The sequence below is a fragment of the Brachyhypopomus gauderio genome, chromosome 5 (assembly GCF_052324685.1).
Source record: "Brachyhypopomus gauderio isolate BG-103 chromosome 5, BGAUD_0.2, whole genome shotgun sequence".
In the NCBI taxonomy this organism is placed as follows: Eukaryota; Metazoa; Chordata; class Actinopteri; order Gymnotiformes; family Hypopomidae; genus Brachyhypopomus; species Brachyhypopomus gauderio.
The window spans coordinates 33,251,958-33,269,953 of record NC_135215.1 but is presented as its reverse complement, the minus strand read 5'-3'; the positions used below and the strand labels follow the sequence as shown (position 1 = coordinate 33,269,953).

Here is a 17,996-nt window from a genome sequence, read left to right as displayed (position 1 = left end):
GTTACGGTCAACACTGGATATCCATGAAAACTGGCAGCATCTCTCAAGTGCATATTCTAAATTCCAGAGGAAATGTTCCCTGACCAGCAGATATGTGAGAACACACCTTTCACAGGTGAACATGAAAAATACCCAGTACCTGCTGCAGCCTAAGATCATCCATAAACCCATATGACTGGAAATCTATACTTACTGAAAGGATTTAAAAAGAACACACACACACGCACACACGCACACACACACACTTTATTATATATGGATAACTGTGGTAGCTCCTGCAAGATTAAAAAAACGGCAGCAATGCATGAGGATTAATCACTAATAACAATTGATCCTGTAGGTAGCCGAAACAAACAGGTTTTATTAAGTTCGAGGGGATGAAACATAGAGTAGGGCGATAAAGTTATTTCAAAAACAAGAAACAAGTTTGCAGATCAAAAGGTCAAAAACACAAGGTCAAAACACAAGGAAGAACACAGAGCAATATGGGCAAAAGCAATAATCCAAAAGCAGGTGTGGCCTCCTGGATTTGACAGAGTCGTCCTCAGCAAAATCAGAAGCAAGACGTCAAAAGTGAAACAAAGAAGACAATCAGGGGTTTGAATGAGTGATCAGAAACATTTAAAATGGGCATTGACTGGCTGCAGTTGAGGTAGGAGCGGAAAAGAAAGTTAAAAATTAAAAGACCGATGAGCTGGGGGGTGGGGGGGGGGTGTTTGTCGGAGGCTGAACTGTCTGCTTTACAAATTCCTTTGGCCTGGTTATTCTGGTGGCTGTGTAATACATTTATATATTTTACACCTAAATTGGTTTTGAGGCTAGAGTAGCACAGTTGTTATCTGAACGATCATTTCTTGCCCCCATCGACAACCATGTTTTTGGAGTTTTTGGCTTGTTCACTTGGAGATAAGTGAACCTTCATTAGAGACATTTACCTTGATTGTTTCTGGACACTATTAGAAACCTTTACCTTGCTCCTAAAGTTTCTGGACACTTTATTAGGTGCGCCTATTTCATTGGAACATTTCGCACATGTACAATTACAGATTTGCAGCAATTTGTAACATTTGTAGACACAGATTTTCATTGTCATGTTTAGTTCCACCCCACCTCATCTTATTCTCATCTGTAGATCGTTCCTCAGCAGGCTGTTTCGTTATTGAGAAGTTTTCCACTCCCTTTTTTGGTTTGCCACGCCCTCTTTTTCTTGTCCCTGCCCATCCCGTTTTTGTTTTGGCTGTTAACTATTTCTTTCAGGAATTGAGGTTGATACATTCCCTGAGTGTTCTCATTTATGTTAGAGGTCATTGTCTGCATGTAGAACTCTGTTTTCTGTAAACATTGATAAGTATCTTAGTACTGATGTTTTAGTCATGTCATTGGTTCATTTATTTAGGTTGAGAGTGTTGTGTTCTTTGAGTTATAGAACTACATTAGTTTTCTTTAGTTTTCATGTACTCAGTCTTTGTAGACGTTTATTATCTGTTCTTTTGTCCTTCATAGTTTAGCCTTGCTTGGTCTCAAAATTACTTTGTTATCTGTTGAGTTTTGTCATTGGTTGTTCTGTTGTTCTAGGAGTTGTACCCTGTGTGTTAAGCCATGTTGTTTGAATGTCCCTACAGTCTTGTAGTGTATCCTCATTCCTAGCTGAACTCTTAACTTCAGCCATGTATCTCCTAATATACATATGTCTGTGTTGCTCTTTAAACAGCAGATGACTGGGATGTTAATTAAGTGTCTAATGTTGGTACAGCATATATCCTTAAATAATCCAGATAATACTCCCATTTAACACAGCTGCATGTCTTAGGTACATACATAGCTGCATTGCGAGTATTACTTAAAGGTGAGGGGGTCCGCCACTCACAAACAGACAAGGGTCACTCCCTGTGTTGCACCCTGCAGTGGCCCTCTGACTATATATACATGATGAGTAACCCTTCAACAGATGGTCTATATTCTCTAACTATATACCTACAAAGTGTTTCAAATAAATCAGTGTTTATATTTGTAATAAAGTGGATGTAAAACACTGTGTTTATGGACATATATAAAACATCAAAGAGAGTTTAATAACCAACATGACTTAAATTACTGAACTCATTTTATCACTCTGGATAAAAGAATTACTGAGCACGCTGTGTCTCCCAGGCAAACATCTCCTCTGCTTGTTCACTCGGTGTATTGCATTTTGCAAAACAACATGGGTGTAACTTTGCTTTGAAGAGTACTGGGGACACAAATCCAAACCAGGTGTTGCTTTCAATTCAGCTGCCCCTCAAATTTGCAATTGCTTTAAGAAATCAGTTCCACAGGCATGCACATTCACTGCCAACAAATCAGCTCTGAGATTAAAAGGTTGAGGTTCATGAAAGGTTTTATGGCCACGTCTCTCAATCCTATTGATGCTGAAGAACACAAGAATTGTAAGCATTATGGTCTAAAACATATTTATAGTGTTTTGTATTTATTTTTTACAATAAAATAATTTGTTTCATTAAAATGCCTGTAATGAAAAGTCACAACTTTCCAGGTGCTGTTCTGAGATATTTCACATAGCTCACTGGTCACATTTCCAAGTGTTTTTAGGGCTACTTTAACACCTTTGGGCACTTTTCTAGAGCAAGCAAGTTTTGTCAGAGTAACCTTTCAAAAAGTGGTGTGGACAAACCAGTTTCAGAAAGTAGTGGGGACTTAGCGTCTTGGGTAAATTATGCAGATGCAAGACAGTATTACTTTAAAAAAACCATTTAGGCTACAGTAAATTCTCTTTGACATTGACTTGTCGTGGTCCTCAGGGTTTCTGATGTGAAAAGTGTATGCTAAGAAATGTTCTGAAATGTAATGTTCTGAACATATTTCAAACTCCAGACTTATTTTCATTAAGTTACTGTTAACTGTTCATTTAGAGTACAGCTCTAAATTATTCAGTAACTACACTGAAACTGCATAAATGTTTATGTAGTGACGAATGGATGGGGAATGAGAATCTGACATGTAAGAAGTTAATTTTTTACATCATTTGTGAATATCCATTTATTTCGTATGCAGTGATGTTTGCTCAGGCAAATTCTTTTTTAACACAGTGTAACACATTCTCATCCCCAGCAGACACTGAGCAAACAAATCCACTTTTGCCCCAAAAAGGTCTATAAAAGTCTCACGGTACGGAGGCCCCTGCTGGCCACCCCTGTCAGCAGCAGCAGTATTCTGTTTGTCCTGTCATTGTGATGTCGTGTTTGTCCCTCAGGCGGGCGTTGCCCATTAGGTAATCCAACACCTGAGGGTCATTTGTCTTTCTTTGTACCAGGTGATTGCTGGTTATTGCATTCTGAATTTGGATTATGTCATGGATTTTGAGTTTGTGCACTTTATCCATTAAATCCTCCATTTATCTCTGACACTGGCATGATCACTTTCTTCTTTTTTTACAAACCTGCTACAAGAAGATCACACGTTATACCATCTTGGGCGTTTGTCATTTAAATGCAGTGTCTCTGTGGGCAAATTAAAGTTCCTTGTCTATTATGTTTTGCCAGATATTTTCCCATTGAAATTTACCTGCACGTCAGTCACTTTGTTAGTTTTGCTATAATTGCTGCTGGTTCATTCCTACAGGCTCATGTAAAGTCCATCGACTCCATCCTAAAAAATGGTGCTGGCTGACTGCATGTGCAACATGTGTCAATTGATATGGACCCGTTCAGCACGGCTGTTGTCCAGAGGTTAAGCATCAAAGGAAACCTCAGTAATTTATTGGATGCTTTTAAGTTGCACTGAATTAATGTCTCTGGATGTAATTCAATAAGTCATACATTAAGTTATATTCTAGAGGAGTGTTGGACACAATTTGACTACAGGGACTACAGGACTATGAAAAACTGCATGTGGACTAAATACTGTTCTTACGTTTAACACAATATTAATGGTGGACTTCACAGATAGTATATTCATTTTTTTTATTAGCCCCATACTATTTTATTAATGATGCTGCCTAAAGCCTCAGCTGTTAATCATCAAATTATTCCTCTTCTGTCTAACATTGGAATAATGCTCTGAATTCATTTCAGTTTACTTAGTAAAGAGGTAACGGGTCAGATTCATAAAGGCTGATTACACCATTACACAGATTACCAAGTCCAGTTGTGAGACTAAGGGCATGTTAAAAATGACCAGCTAGTTAAATATTTGTTTTATGAATTTGTAAGTTTCAACAAGGCAGAAACGTCTAGGTGGTGCTGAGTTGATGATTTCACTAAATCAGGGCAGAGCAGCACATCTGATCTCTTCAGTCTATACCTGTTTATAGTTTCCTCCTCTGCAACACCTACATTTGCATGTCTTATGTTCATGGTGTTCAGAGATTCTGCTCAAGTAACTCCTCTTCCTCTTCCAACTTTCAGTTGCTGTTTATCAACACCCTCGCTCCAAACAGGTGAAAAATGTGCCTTTAAAATAAATTTGTCAGTTAGCTAAATAGAGATGTGTGCAGAATTTTGTTGATGACTTGGCGTGACCAAACACCATTCAAGAAAAAAAAAAGTAATCTAATCTGCATCAGCTATATTTGCTACTGGACAGGTTCCTGTGGTGTTTTTTTGCGGAGCAGTGTTCTCTTATGAATGGCTAAGTCATATGTAAATGAAAATGTGTTAGAACCAGAGCCGGAGTGGCTAATCGGGAGATTCGGGAGGATTCCCGATGGGCCGGCTCATGTCAATCTCTAGTTTGGGCTGATTGGGAGGGAAAAATAATTTTGGGCTGGATTTCGGGATGAAACTCCCAGGCTGAAAAAGGGGCCCACTCCGGCCTTGGTTAGCACTACATATGCAAATGGTAAAATATGGAGATAATCCAGATTTATGAATGAGAAAACACGTTACTGCTGTGCTCTTTGCTGTTAATGTCATGTTACATTTGGCAGCTGGTTTAATGAATTTGGCCTAACGTCTTTTTCAAAATAAGAGGTGTCGTCCAACTGAGTAAGGCACTGTCGAAAGTTTTAAAGTGCCAAAAATATTTGGAGCTTTTCTCCTTCTCTTAGCCACTCTGCTATGATCCCCTGGGCTCAAATTGAAAGCTGAGAGACAGTCATTAGTGAGCTATGGCTATGAGGAAAGATAATTGGCTAGTTCTCCCCCCACAGAAAAAACTGTTAAGTTACTTGCTAATAGGAGTTTCACGTCTGTCAAAGAACCAATTATGCATGCTGGACTGAGTCTCAGACCTTTTACAAATACTTCAAAATTGATCAGTTATTGCTTCATTTATTTTGGAAGTTGTAACTAAAGCATAAGACACAGGTAAGGGTGATTTTCAGATACGCTTAAAGAGGTAGTCGACATACTGGCAAAGTGTCAGTTATATGATTCTGTCTGAAAGGATTTACGCTAAAGCAATCATTAAAAAAGGCAGTCCCTGTTTTAACACTTCTATGGAGTCTTATCCAAAAAATATTTGTGTGGCAGTATTTTAGGCTCGTGCGTAAACAATCATGAAAGTATTGCACACTCCTGGCACAGCAAAATCTACTTGTTTACAGTGCATGTTGCTTTGGGGGAGATGGGAATGATTGCAGCAAATCCATATTTGGAACACAGTACACCTGCTTAGATGCTGCTCATAAATATCATCTTGCCAGCTTTGCTTTTGTGTGTGTGTGTGTGTGTGTGTGTGTGTGTGTGTGTCCAAGCTCACTTGCCGAAAAGGTAATTCATGTTACAGCTCATGTTATTTCTGGCTTTGCTTAAAATGCTTTTTTGGTCATGAGCATAATTTTAGATCTTTGATGGGCCTATGTAAATCGTGTAATAACAATAGTAATATTTCTTCATCGTATATATAATATTAAAATTTAGAGTGTGACCGAAAAACAATGCGTGACTGCTCACCCAAGATAGCTACACATTTCAAAAACATTCCTTTATTATAAATAAATCATTTGTATAAAAATTGGCATGCTTCAACCATGGCAAATACACACTTACACCCCAGGGCTAATTGACCAGAGTAGCCAATACAAGACAAATGCATTTTTCAATGCAGATTTGACAATGTGGAATAAGAATTCAAAAATCTGCACAACCACAAAATACTTACAATTAGAATAACAACTAACATGGTTGACTCCATTATTTCCATTGTTTTCTTTGCATTTTTATATGTATGTATATATATATTTTCCTCTTTTGCTGGCAGGACATTTGTGTTTGTTGCTATTCCAGAAGTGACTGCTATCCCAATTACTCTGAGCATTGCATGGCCACTACTGTAAATAATAATAATAAAAAAAAAAAAAAACACACGTTTTTCACAGTCCAGCCAGCCTCTCTCTGCACAACAAACATCAAAGACTCATGCTATATGTCCGACCTGTGGCAGTCCATGACTCAGTGTAAACAATCCCAGATTCTTCTAATCAAGATGCATCTTCATATGGCATGATTGGTATAACTGACGTAGGTTGTTTTTGTGGGTGGTGCTGCAAAAGAGGAGAAAGTGTGTGAGGGGAACCTGTGTAATAGCACGATGACTCCATGTAAGGTGTGAGGAGACCATGGCTGCCATTCAGCTGGAAGGAACAGTTTTTAACACATTACAAACTCGTGGCGTTACATTCTGAAAGTGTGATTTTGTCCTGGGGAGTGGTATCGCACTTATTTTTTAGCAAATAAGATGATTCAGACATCTCACATGCTACAATCTGTACTAGGTCACAGGGACACAAAGGAATTCCTAGTGAAAACTGTATTTGGAACAATTTTGCTTGCTTAGATTGTGAAAGACTAAAATCAGTCCTTTTTTTTTGCATGACACTCAGTGAAGTAAAAGTAAATTAAGAAATTCTGTAAAGTAACGGGTCAGAAAATCTCACCATCAGTATGTCTACCGCATTTTCTTTGGAAGGTGCAGGTATCAAAATATGATATATTTAGGTACGATGACACATGATTCACAGGATACTGTGTGGATAATAATAAATAGCTTGTGTGTGAATGCTAGTTAAAAATTCATAGCGAACACTTTTAGTGCTGGGCGCTAAGTGTAAGATGATGGGTAAACATTAGCTGATATTATTTTCCATATGATGCCGCGTTGCCTTCTTCCACAGACATTTACATGCATCTTTTGACACCAGTTACGATGTGGCTCACCATCAGAACCAGCCAGACAAGCCCATGTACAGAGGAAAAGCCCCAACATTAGCATCAGCTCCAAGAGGATGAGGAGTGTCTGACAGTTTTGAAGTTACAGATGAGAATCCTCATCATATATGAACAGATTTCTGACATTTCTCACATATAGTAGAGAGCAAAAGTTGACTTCTGTGGTATTAATATTTCTAATGAAATAAGTTAGCATAATAAAAAAAAAATATTTAGTCTGAGGTGATCAACACATATCTAATGAATTAAGAGCGATACCTCTTCAACTGAATGTCATCTTAACAGCTTAATTCTCTCTCTAATTCTCTGTGTAAAATGCTGCTATATTAAATATGTGAAAAGCCAAGGCCAAGATTCCAAATACTGCAAGTACTGGTAGAAAAGGGTTGAAAGAAAAACTAAATTATAAATGTGGTTATCAACATATGAATAAACTATAAATAAATAAATATATATATAGCTATAACATCAAAGCATAAAGTAAATGAGTCTTATAGAAGTCTATGGTAAAACAGAAAAAGGCATTGACTATACTCACTGCTGTTGTCCATATTCTCACAGAGCTCAGTTTTCACCTCTCCGTTTGGTCTCTCACTAGCCAGTTGGCTAAGTTTGCTGGACATGGTGGCGGCTGTGACGATGGCCTTGAAGCTGCGCTTGCGTTTCGGCACATTCTGCTCCGGGTGGAAGATGATTATGTAGACTTTAGGCATGTAGAGCATCCCCAGGGACACAGACGCGCTCAGGCTCAGAGACATCGTCAGGGTGGTCGTCTGGATGTACATCTAAGACAGAGAATGGGAGAGATGATCACATCTGAGTCTTTATAACCACCAGGGGAAAAAGGCCTGCTTGCCCTGAAAACAAAGACGCTTCTCACAAGAGCTTTTCTCTCTCCAGAGCAACAGACCTTTCAGTAATAAGATTATCCATGATGGTACCAGATGCATGTTAGCTTCTTGTAAATATACAGCAGCTTACTGTGCAGCTTCCCTTTACCCAGGGGTGTAGTTTATTTATCTCTAAACTTCTGAACAGCAGACCAACAGACCATCACATCTACAGGGGCAACATTATGTGCTGAAGAATATGCCTTGGATTTTAAGTCACATAACTATGACTGATTGGTCCATAGAATAAAAAAAAAAACACAATCTTGACAATGTATTAAAATGGAGCAGTTTTGACCCAAGTTAAGCCATTAAGCAGCCCTGCATACACTTTAGGACAAATGTATAAAACTGTGCCATATTTGTCAATGGAAGAGTTGCGCTGCAGAAGCATTCTGTGCTTGTTCATCTCGTCACTACTGCAGAGACCCATGCTGGTGTTACACTATGAGAACATCTGCCTTGCCCTCTGGCCCTAAAGCACTTCCCACCACACACTCATTACAGCTTTTGCAACAGGCCCTACTCAAGGGGGCGGCCAGACAGAACAGCACATATTAAATCCCACAGGTCTCCATCACTTCTTATTTCATTGGTGGGTCATGAAAAGATTAACACCTGAGATCTTATGGTTCTGGGTATGAAACTTACCATGCATTACATTCACTAACGTGGCTGCAAAATACTGCCCAGGAGATATGCACATTGTTCATATTTATGGTTGTTCATCGTTGCATCCAGACCCCTTCAAGGACTCTTTAGTAGACTATTTTAAAGAGTGTACTTAGATGAATAAATTCAGATTTATTCCAGGACTCCATTCCAGAGTCTGATTCTTTGCAGCAAAGCAAATGATCAAATGCATTAAGGGGCCTAGTGCTTTCATAGTACGAATGCATAAAAAGACAAAGTCAAGTGATTTGATGTTAGAGCTTTTTTTTCATTAGATCAAGGCAATACTATAAGATTGTAACACTGCACCGCTGTAAAGAGGAGACCATAAGGAAACTAACACTGGGATAAAAAATAAAACAAGATGCAAGATGGGAAAACAAATACAGTCCATTAGTAAAACGGCAGCCAGCAGACATTAAGACTAATATATCTCATTGCTGCTGGGTTTAAGAAAATCATAGATGTATCAAATACGGATACAGTTTTTAATCTAGTTAGAGGCACTCTTTATAATGATGATCAATCTGGATGATTCCCTGCCGAACTGCGTATTTCCTCTTCTGTAATGGACAATGAGTAGGTTCAAACATTATTACTGCATAATATATTATTTTACCCTACCGAGGATGTGATATTGGAACAAGGCAAAAAATGAGACAACAAAATCAGAACCAATTTTATTTGTCAGGCGTGTTATATACACAAGGAATGTGTGTGAGTGCTCAGATGTCTACCATACCAAACAGACTGACATGTCTAAAATATTAAAAAATCCACAGAAAAGTGAATAAACTAGGTTAACATAAAACACAGGTTTACATATAAGCACGGGTGGACATATAGATGATACATGTCAGTAGTGTAAAGTGCTACAATACAAGGGGTGCTAAGCTCTAGACTAGAGTGCTCAAGCTGTGCAGTGTCATTAATGAAGTCCAAGCCCTAAGGAAAAAGACATCTTTGCTTTCATGATCTTGAGTCTTCAGCCTGATGGGAGAGCTTTGGAGAGGTGTGGTCCAGGGTAAGAGGCACTGACTACGAGTCTGGAGGCAAGCTTCATGATTCTACGGCTGTATATGTCCTCAAGTGCTGACAGATTAGATCCTGTAATCCTCTTTGCAGTCCTGATTATACGGCGGAGTTTGGCTCACTTCTGTAAGCTGGAGGAGCCGAAACAAGTGGTTCTGGAGGAGGTGCGGATTGAACTGTAAAACTGGATCATCACATGATGTGACAGGTTGGATTCAAACAGCTGCCTTAGAAAGAACATATTCTGCTGTGCTCTCTTGGTGGTGATGATCTTCACAAACCTCAGCTCCTCGAATATAGCGGTGCCAGGGAACTTGCCTGACTCCACAAAGACACTGGTGTTGAAAGGTGTTGTGGAGGTGGTGCTCAATTTTAAGTCTACATATATCTATATGCTCTCTCAGGGGTCGAGCATCAGGTGGTTAGAAATGCTTCAGGGCACCAACAGTTTGGCCCCCTCCCTAAAGCCGATTTGTGCCACTGTTGTTTATGAGCACCACAGTGGTCTCATCTGCCAACTTAAGGATCTTCACAGATGGCTCTTTAAGATGAGGTCGCAGATGTAAATGCTAAAGAGTAGGGACACAGTAGCACACAGCCTTATGGTGCACCGCTGCTAAGAATCAGGTGGTTGGCACTTACAGCTGGATGAGTTTGACTTACTGGTTAAAAAGGTGTTAAAAGCCAAGTTAGAGTCCATGATGGAAACTCTCGTATGGGTACCTGGTCTGTCAAGTTGTTCTGGCATGAACTTAAGAGGCTACCTGACTCATCCATTCTGGCTCTGTATGCAAACTATACTGGGTGTGATATCATTCAGGTAAGCTATTATAAGTCCTTTACAACTGCAGAGGACATGACAACTGGTCTGTTGATAATTTAACATTGGAGTCCTCAAATTTTTGGGGACTAGAAGAATAATAAGTTTGAGGAATGTGGAGAGAACAGAGCTCCAAAGATCTGCAAACAATGTCCATGAATACTAGTGCCAGTTGATCACAGTTGTGCTGTAGTGAGATTAGGTCAGGCACTGAAGTCTTCCTCACCTTCTGTCCTGTGGAGCGGGAGGGGGGGAAGTGACCCCCAGTGTTGTAAGACCAAGTGAAACCTCCCCATCATAGTGTTGGCCCTAAAGAACACTGCAGATTTCAGTCTTTCAGACTTCAGATTTTAAGAAAACTATTCTCTCATCCTCACAACTCAGTTGAAAAAAATTCTGCAATGTGTATGGTGCTGGCTGAGGGGTTTTGTTTGTTTTGTTTTGTTTTTTCAGAGGCCATCTGAGGGGAATGTTTCAGAAATTGGGAAGTTATCTCATATTGATTCCTGACAACATACTCAAACCCTACACAATAAAATACCCACTATTGAATGAACTCATAGCATTCTGTCGAGTTGAAACTAAATTAACTCTGCAGGCATTAATTCACAGTGTAGAAGTTAAGGGAAAAGGGATGTTAATATGCACTAACACCTTTTTTTTTAAATACCATGTTTGCTAACAGCTTTCACAATGAAATCTTAAGACTTTAAGCAATAATCAATCTGTTCAAATACATAACAAAATAACGAAAAGAAACACTTTAGCATACTGTTATTAAAGAATTATATGGTGATTCAATAAATTATTCAAACACCATGATCCAGATCTCCAGATTATAATGGGAATTTATATAAAATCTATATAAATTCAAGAGTACATACAGTCTCACAACAAATAATGGCTTTAATAATAGAATTTCACATTAATAAATATATTTGTAACGCAGCTCGCGCTGCGGAGCGAGAGGACGGACACAATTGCTGAGAAGAGCGAGATTTATTACAGGGAATACCATCATCGTTGTCAGAGAAACAGTCCGGGGTCATAACGGGAGGGCAGTCAGAGTAACACAGGTACACGGGCATACTGAACACGACGGGGGGAACCACAGAGCAAACTTACAAGCAAGATAAACAGTGAACAGCCAAACATCCAAAACAACCGACCAGGGACAAGGGACACTCAGGGATTATATATACACAGAACACCAAACAAGGATCAGGTGCAAACAATGACGACAGGGGCGTGGTAACAACGAGGAATCAGAGACAACGAGCTGGGCGGGACAAACAGGCAGGGAATAACAAAACCACGAGGAACAGAGACGTTGGAGTGACAGCGGGGAGAGGGGGGCGTAGCCATACGTGACAGTACCCCCCCTCAAAGCGTGCCACTCCGGGGCACGCAAGGGCAGACAGGACAGGAACCAGACTCGGACAGGACGGGGAACCATGGGGCACGGTGAGGGACAGGGGACACGGGACAGGACATTACCGGACCGACCAGAGGGACAGGATGAGACAAGACAGGACAAGGAGACCGGGACATGGGAGAGACAGGGGAAGCAGAGACTGGCCAGGAGCTGGACTGGGACACGGCATGATGGGGAACATAAGGAGACCGGACAGGGCCAGGGTGAGGTACAGGAGCAGGACAGGACGGGACAGGACCAGGAACAGACTCGGGAGTGGGGCCAGGGGACAGGGCAGAGGCACACACGGAGGCAAACACGGCTTGGACAACTGAGACTGGGACAGGAACAAAGTGGGTCACGACATGGGGAGCGGGACAGAGATGACACCACCGGACACAGACACAGGAACAGGCACATGGACTCGAACAGACACAACCACGGGGACAGGAACCAAAACAAAACCAGGCACAGGACACGGGAGCAAGGGGAACATGGGAAACGAGACAGGATCACCGGGCAAAGCAGGGAACACATTCAGTTCAAGCCCACACGTGGGCAGCACAGTCTCTTGGGGCCTGGCTGGCAGGCGGGCAGCAGGAACAGGAGCCAGCAGGCGGGCAGCGGGAACAGGCAGCGTCCGCTGGCGGGCAGCGGGAACAGGCAGGGAATAACAAAACCACGAGGAACAGAGACGTTGGAGTGACAGCGGGGAGAGGGGGCGTAGCCATACGTGACAATATTCAAATTTTAGATATTAACATTTTTGCTCTTTACTGTAGAAAATGTCATAAAACAAAGTAGTCCCACATGTCATGGTACAGCTCATTTTGAACCCTCCCAAACATATGTCTATGTTTGGCTGTTTCCATGTGTGTGTTCGTCTGTACTATTCATGTTATTCGTAGCAACTGTCTCTTGTCTCGTTATTGTGATGTGTTGCACAAGTGTCTTGTTTTGTTTCGTGTATTTAAGCAAGCATGTTGTCTATGTCTTTGTCAGTTCTTTCTGACAGTTGTCCCACTGCTCGGTGTGAATCCTTCATGTTTACTGATAGAATAAGTCGCTATCGCTATTTGTGTCAATAGATGTTCAGTGTTAGGCCGACTGTCATTATCCTGATTCCCCTCACACATGACACAACGCCCTGGCCTCAAATTGATGAATGTCTCAGAATGAGATGTTTGAAGGGAGAAGGTAGAACGATCCTTTGTGTGCAGCATGCTTCTCGATGGCCATGGACACATTACCCGTAAACATGTAAGGCTCCACAAAGTCATGAAAAATGACATGAATCTAAAGGTGAAATAGTTTTCAGGAGATTAGTGTAACATCTTAAGGCTCATCTGAATGGTCTGTTTGTCTGCTGGTGGAATCTTAACTTGGTTACACTAATGTAGTGTGCTTGGTGCTTGGTGCCTTATTCTGATAATGCATCTCTGTGCAGAAAACACATGGTTTTGTTTTTTGACATTAATAATAAAGACATATGTACAACTGTATGCCTTTAACGAATAAGCTCACAAAAAAGAAAGCAGTGAAAAAGTCTTTCCAAGAGCTTCAAGAAGTACAGAAAGGAAAGAAAAGATGTGTTTTGAAGTGAAGAGCCAGATAACTAAGGCATAATTATAAGTATTTTTCATATCAGAAAGAGAGAGAAATTAGAACTGAGAATTATTATTAGAACTGAGAAGTCTTAACTTGTCACCACTAAGAAATGTTAATTAATCGCAAACCATAATTAACTGCAAATTGTATTAAAGCTTAATTCAAATCACAAGCTGAGTACCAAAACAGTGTTAGACGTGAGCAGAAGAACATAAAGACATCTCATGTGGTTCCTCTCATCAGCCAGGTCTGACATAGCTAAAGTTACAGTATGTGAAATGAGACCACGACTGTATTATACAAAAGCAGTGCTCGGATGAACAGTAAACACACCAAGACCCAGACCCAGACCAAATAGCTCCAAGGGCACCATAACCTGTTCACACATTATCTGCCTGGGCCCTACGGCAAAATGTCATCCAGTGTTGTTTTTATCACATATCACTGCAAGGTCGCATTCGATTCTCACTACAAGCACAACGACATCTCGGCTCCAGCGTCACATACCACGTGCACCAAGCAGCTGGAACTGTCTAAGGGAGAAAATGAACGGCCGACACGTATATTACTCAAGCAGCGAGTGTGTAATGATGTTATTGGGTTATTCACAAACGCAAAACAACTGTGCTAATGAGTAGCGGCTGAAATATTGTACAAGAGAGAACAAAGACTGCATTTCAATCCTGGCCAGACAGGAGAGTTTATTATGACCTTACAGTCACTTCATATGGGTTTCCTGCAGCTTTTTACAGTGTGGGCTGATTGGACTGATGTTATATGCATAGATTAAGTCCCTTTAACTGAGTTTTAAGTTTTTTTTTTTGTGTGTGTTGCATTTATTGAAGATTTTTCAATTCACAAAAATACTATTTTCCACTAGGGTTCTATTTCAATTAGGCACACATTGACTGGTCAAGAAAATCACACTGGGCTACATAACTACAGATTTGGTAGCCTAAACACTGCTGGTGTGGACTGAAAACCAACTGCACCAAGCAATTGCACACACACTTTCATAACAAATATAACAGGAGTGGAATTTGAAGAAACGAGTCGACCATGCACAGCCGTCTTAGCTTCTGGCTTGATATGCTCTGTGAAAGACTACGGATTATAAACTTTGAAACTCTCATCTACAAGATTAATAGAACTGACAACAATTTTTTTCTCAAAGCCTAACTCACCCGCTCCGCAGATTGCGATGTTCCAAAGAAGATTGGTATGAATGCTAGCCAAATGATGCAGGTGGTGTACATGGTAAATCCAATTGGCTTGGCCTCGTTGAAGGTCTCTGGTACTCCTCTGGTCTTGATTGCATAAACAGTGCATGTGACCATCAAGAGAATGCTGTACCCTAATGAGCAGATGAGTGAGAGATCTGATATATCACACTTGAGAACTCCGCGAGCGTTCCTGGGGTCCTGCGTGCGCTGCTCACCATAATCCACAAAGGTGTGCGGGGGGTCTGCGATAAACCAGACGAGCACACCCGTGAGCTGCACGGATATCAGGCTGAAGGTGATGACCAGCTGGGAGGTGGGGCTGATGAACCGGGGCGCCGCCACCGAACGCTGGCCCTGCTCGAAGATCCGGTGGATGCGGTTGGTCTTGGTGAGCAGCGCGGCGTAGCTGAAGCACATACCCAGGCCCAGGAAGACCCGGCGGAAGGAGCAGGCGCACACGCCGGGCGTGGCGATCATAGGAAAGGTGACGATGTAGCAGAGGAAGATGCCGGTGAGCAGCACGTAGCTCATCTCCCTGCCGGAGGCACGCACGATGGGCGTGTCGTTGTAACGGACGAACGTGACGATCACGAACGTTGTGGTGAGGATGCCGAGGATGGCGATGAAGACGGGCACCACGGCCCAGGGGGAGTGCCACTCCAGTTTGATGATGGGGATGGGCTGACAGCTGGTGCGGTTCCGGTTGGGCCTCTGCTCGTATGGACACAGCTGGCATGTGAACTCGCTGGCCTGGTAGTGGTAGCCCTCGCAGCGCTCACAGTGCCAACAGCAGGGCACGCCCTTCACAACCTTCTTCCTCTCTCCAGTCCGACAGGGCAGGCTGCACACCGAGGCGGGCACAGAGGAGACACCACTCGCCCACTGCATGGCATTCATCTATAAAGGTACCGCAGCAAACATAGTAGAAATTACCATATCATCATCACCATCATCATCATCATCATCACCACCATCATAAACACAATAATCATCATAATTATAATCAGAATAGTGATCATCATCATCATTATTATTATTATCATCATTATTATAGACATAAGCACACTGACTCTCACTGACATCATTTATTGCTTTTTTCAGTGAAACACACGGTCAAATCGAAACTTAAAAACACAGATGTCTTTCCTCACGTTTAAATGAAGGTGATCTGTCCAGTGGCCGATGACCCTGTACTCCGCCATTGATCCATTAGTGATCTGATACTGGAAGATGTCATATCGTCCTGGGGCATCTCCATTTTCATTGAAAGTTACAGGGGTCTTCGCGCTCCCTGTTAAAAATGTTTCAACAAAATTCCCATTACAATTATCACACCATCTTTCCTCTTCTGTCAAATCATCTGGTTTGTTTTTGCAGTTCTCACTTTGAGGCCCCTGGCTACTAATGCACCTCTGGGCAAGATAACTTCAGACTGTTGTACTTCAGACGATTAAAGGCTTATCATAATCATTTTTCCCTCTCACATACAATATTCAAATATGAATTCATCTAAAATAGATAATGACATTACAATCAAAATGAGGTTGAAGTGCAGGGTCACAGTTTACATAATGTACAATTCACGTAATCCATCATGAAGAGCTAGCTAGCATCTCCACATTAACGTACATAATCGCTCCATCACTACCAACCATTCTTAACTTTCTCCCAGGCCTTGTGGAATTTTTCAAATCGAGCACTTTAAGAGGCGACAGCATGGGTAATGGGGAGGGTGTAACAGATGAGCGTCTCAGGAGACCGGGATGGCATGCATTATTAAAACACCTGCAGAGAGCCAGTTGAGGCAGGAAAACCGGGCCTGCAGGACACAAGAGCACCTCATCACTGCAGCAGAGTGTGTTGGGGCATGATGCAGCCATTTAGACGGAACCAAACTTCAGTGCAAACACAGAAACTGAACAATATATTCATACGCTCTGTGTAAGGCAGCTTATTGCAGCATGGCAGTGTACAAGACAAGTGAATTAAACAAGCCAGGTGAACAGCCAGACAATTGACTGAAATGTTCTAGCACCGAACTGACATCCTAGTCCATATATCACTACTGGATCTCTGAATCCTATAAGCATTGCCCTGAACTGCCTCCTTACATGGCAGTGACCCTCTCTGTCAGTCCATTGATTGTGGGCTCTTACACATGTAACTCCATGCCATGCACTTTCAATTATAAACCTGAAGGTCAGAAAGAACTTTGTGAAACTTGAACAAGTTGATAATAAAAAAATATATATATCCTACTGTTTTACTTTTAAAGTGCAGGCACGTTTCTGTTGGCTTCTACTACATTATTCCGCTATGAATAAAGACAATACAGGTCACAGCCGGAGTGAAAGGAGTCTAATATCTCATCCTCATGTGTCCATGCACAGAATATGGCATTTTCGTGCAGCACACTGCTGCAATCTGGATCAGTTTTCCCTTATCGAAAAATAATTTCAAAACATAATGTACACCATTAAACAAGTGACAAAGAGTGACAATGCTAATGGAGCACAAGAGTCCTAGTGCTTGTTAGACGTTCTGCATCTGAGCCTCTTACTACCTGTTATCAGGGAGGACGTACGCGGAATCTGAATCTTCTGTGATGCCACTTTTTGGATGAATCTGCTGGTTTGTTGGTACAAACTGACAGTGTATTGTAGATAAGGCACCATGCTGTGGCATTTCTGTTTTCATGGAAAACCCATTGCTGCCAAAACATCTCCTTTTTTCACTCACCTTAAAATACTTCTGATTCGGTAGATTTTTTTTGTTGTTGTGGGAAGTTAATTTCTACGGATTGCTTTGTAATGGTGGTGTGCTCAAGAGGAATGCTTATCAGCTTTGCAAACCAGCCAACCAACCAACAAACCAACCAAAACAGACAAAATCCCCACTAACCTGCCCAAAGTGGAGTAATTCAGACACTCAGTATAGTTAGAGGCTGAGATGACTAAAGTATAGCTGAATTAGTTCTTGTTTCAAGAATGACACTCACTTATCACCAGAAAATGAAAGCAAGAGGAATTCACAGGCCCTGCTGGGAGTTCCCTCCTCTCGCCTATTAAAATACTGCATCAGTCCGTTTCTCCTCCTTCTCCAGAGACATCAGCTCTTCATTGACACCAACACCATGGTTTCTCCAAAATTCTCAGAGTATTAAACTGGTTT

General features: G+C 41.4%; 1 protein-coding gene across 6 annotated transcripts in view; it reads right to left on the bottom strand.

Moving 5' to 3' along the window:
- Nucleotides 1–5,826: 5,826 nt before the first annotated feature.
- Nucleotides 5,827–17,996, bottom strand: part of grm8b (glutamate receptor, metabotropic 8b) — a 92,270-nt gene continuing 80,100 nt past the window's right edge. For 2 of the 6 annotated variants that reach the window (XM_077007286.1, XM_077007287.1), the window contains exons 6-9: nt 15,977–16,116; nt 14,787–15,722; nt 7,705–7,951; nt 5,849–6,481 (exon numbers count right to left, since the gene is read on the bottom strand). In XM_077007286.1, the coding sequence (XP_076863401.1) occupies nt 6,432–6,481; nt 7,705–7,951; nt 14,787–15,722; nt 15,977–16,116 (1,373 nt within the window). In that variant the 3' untranslated portion in view covers nt 5,849–6,431. Of the gene's footprint in view, nt 6,482–7,704; nt 7,952–14,786; nt 15,723–15,976; nt 16,117–17,996 lie in introns of all 6 variants that reach the window. The other 4 variants (XM_077007288.1, XM_077007285.1, XM_077007284.1 and 1 more) reach the window with 3 other exon arrangements.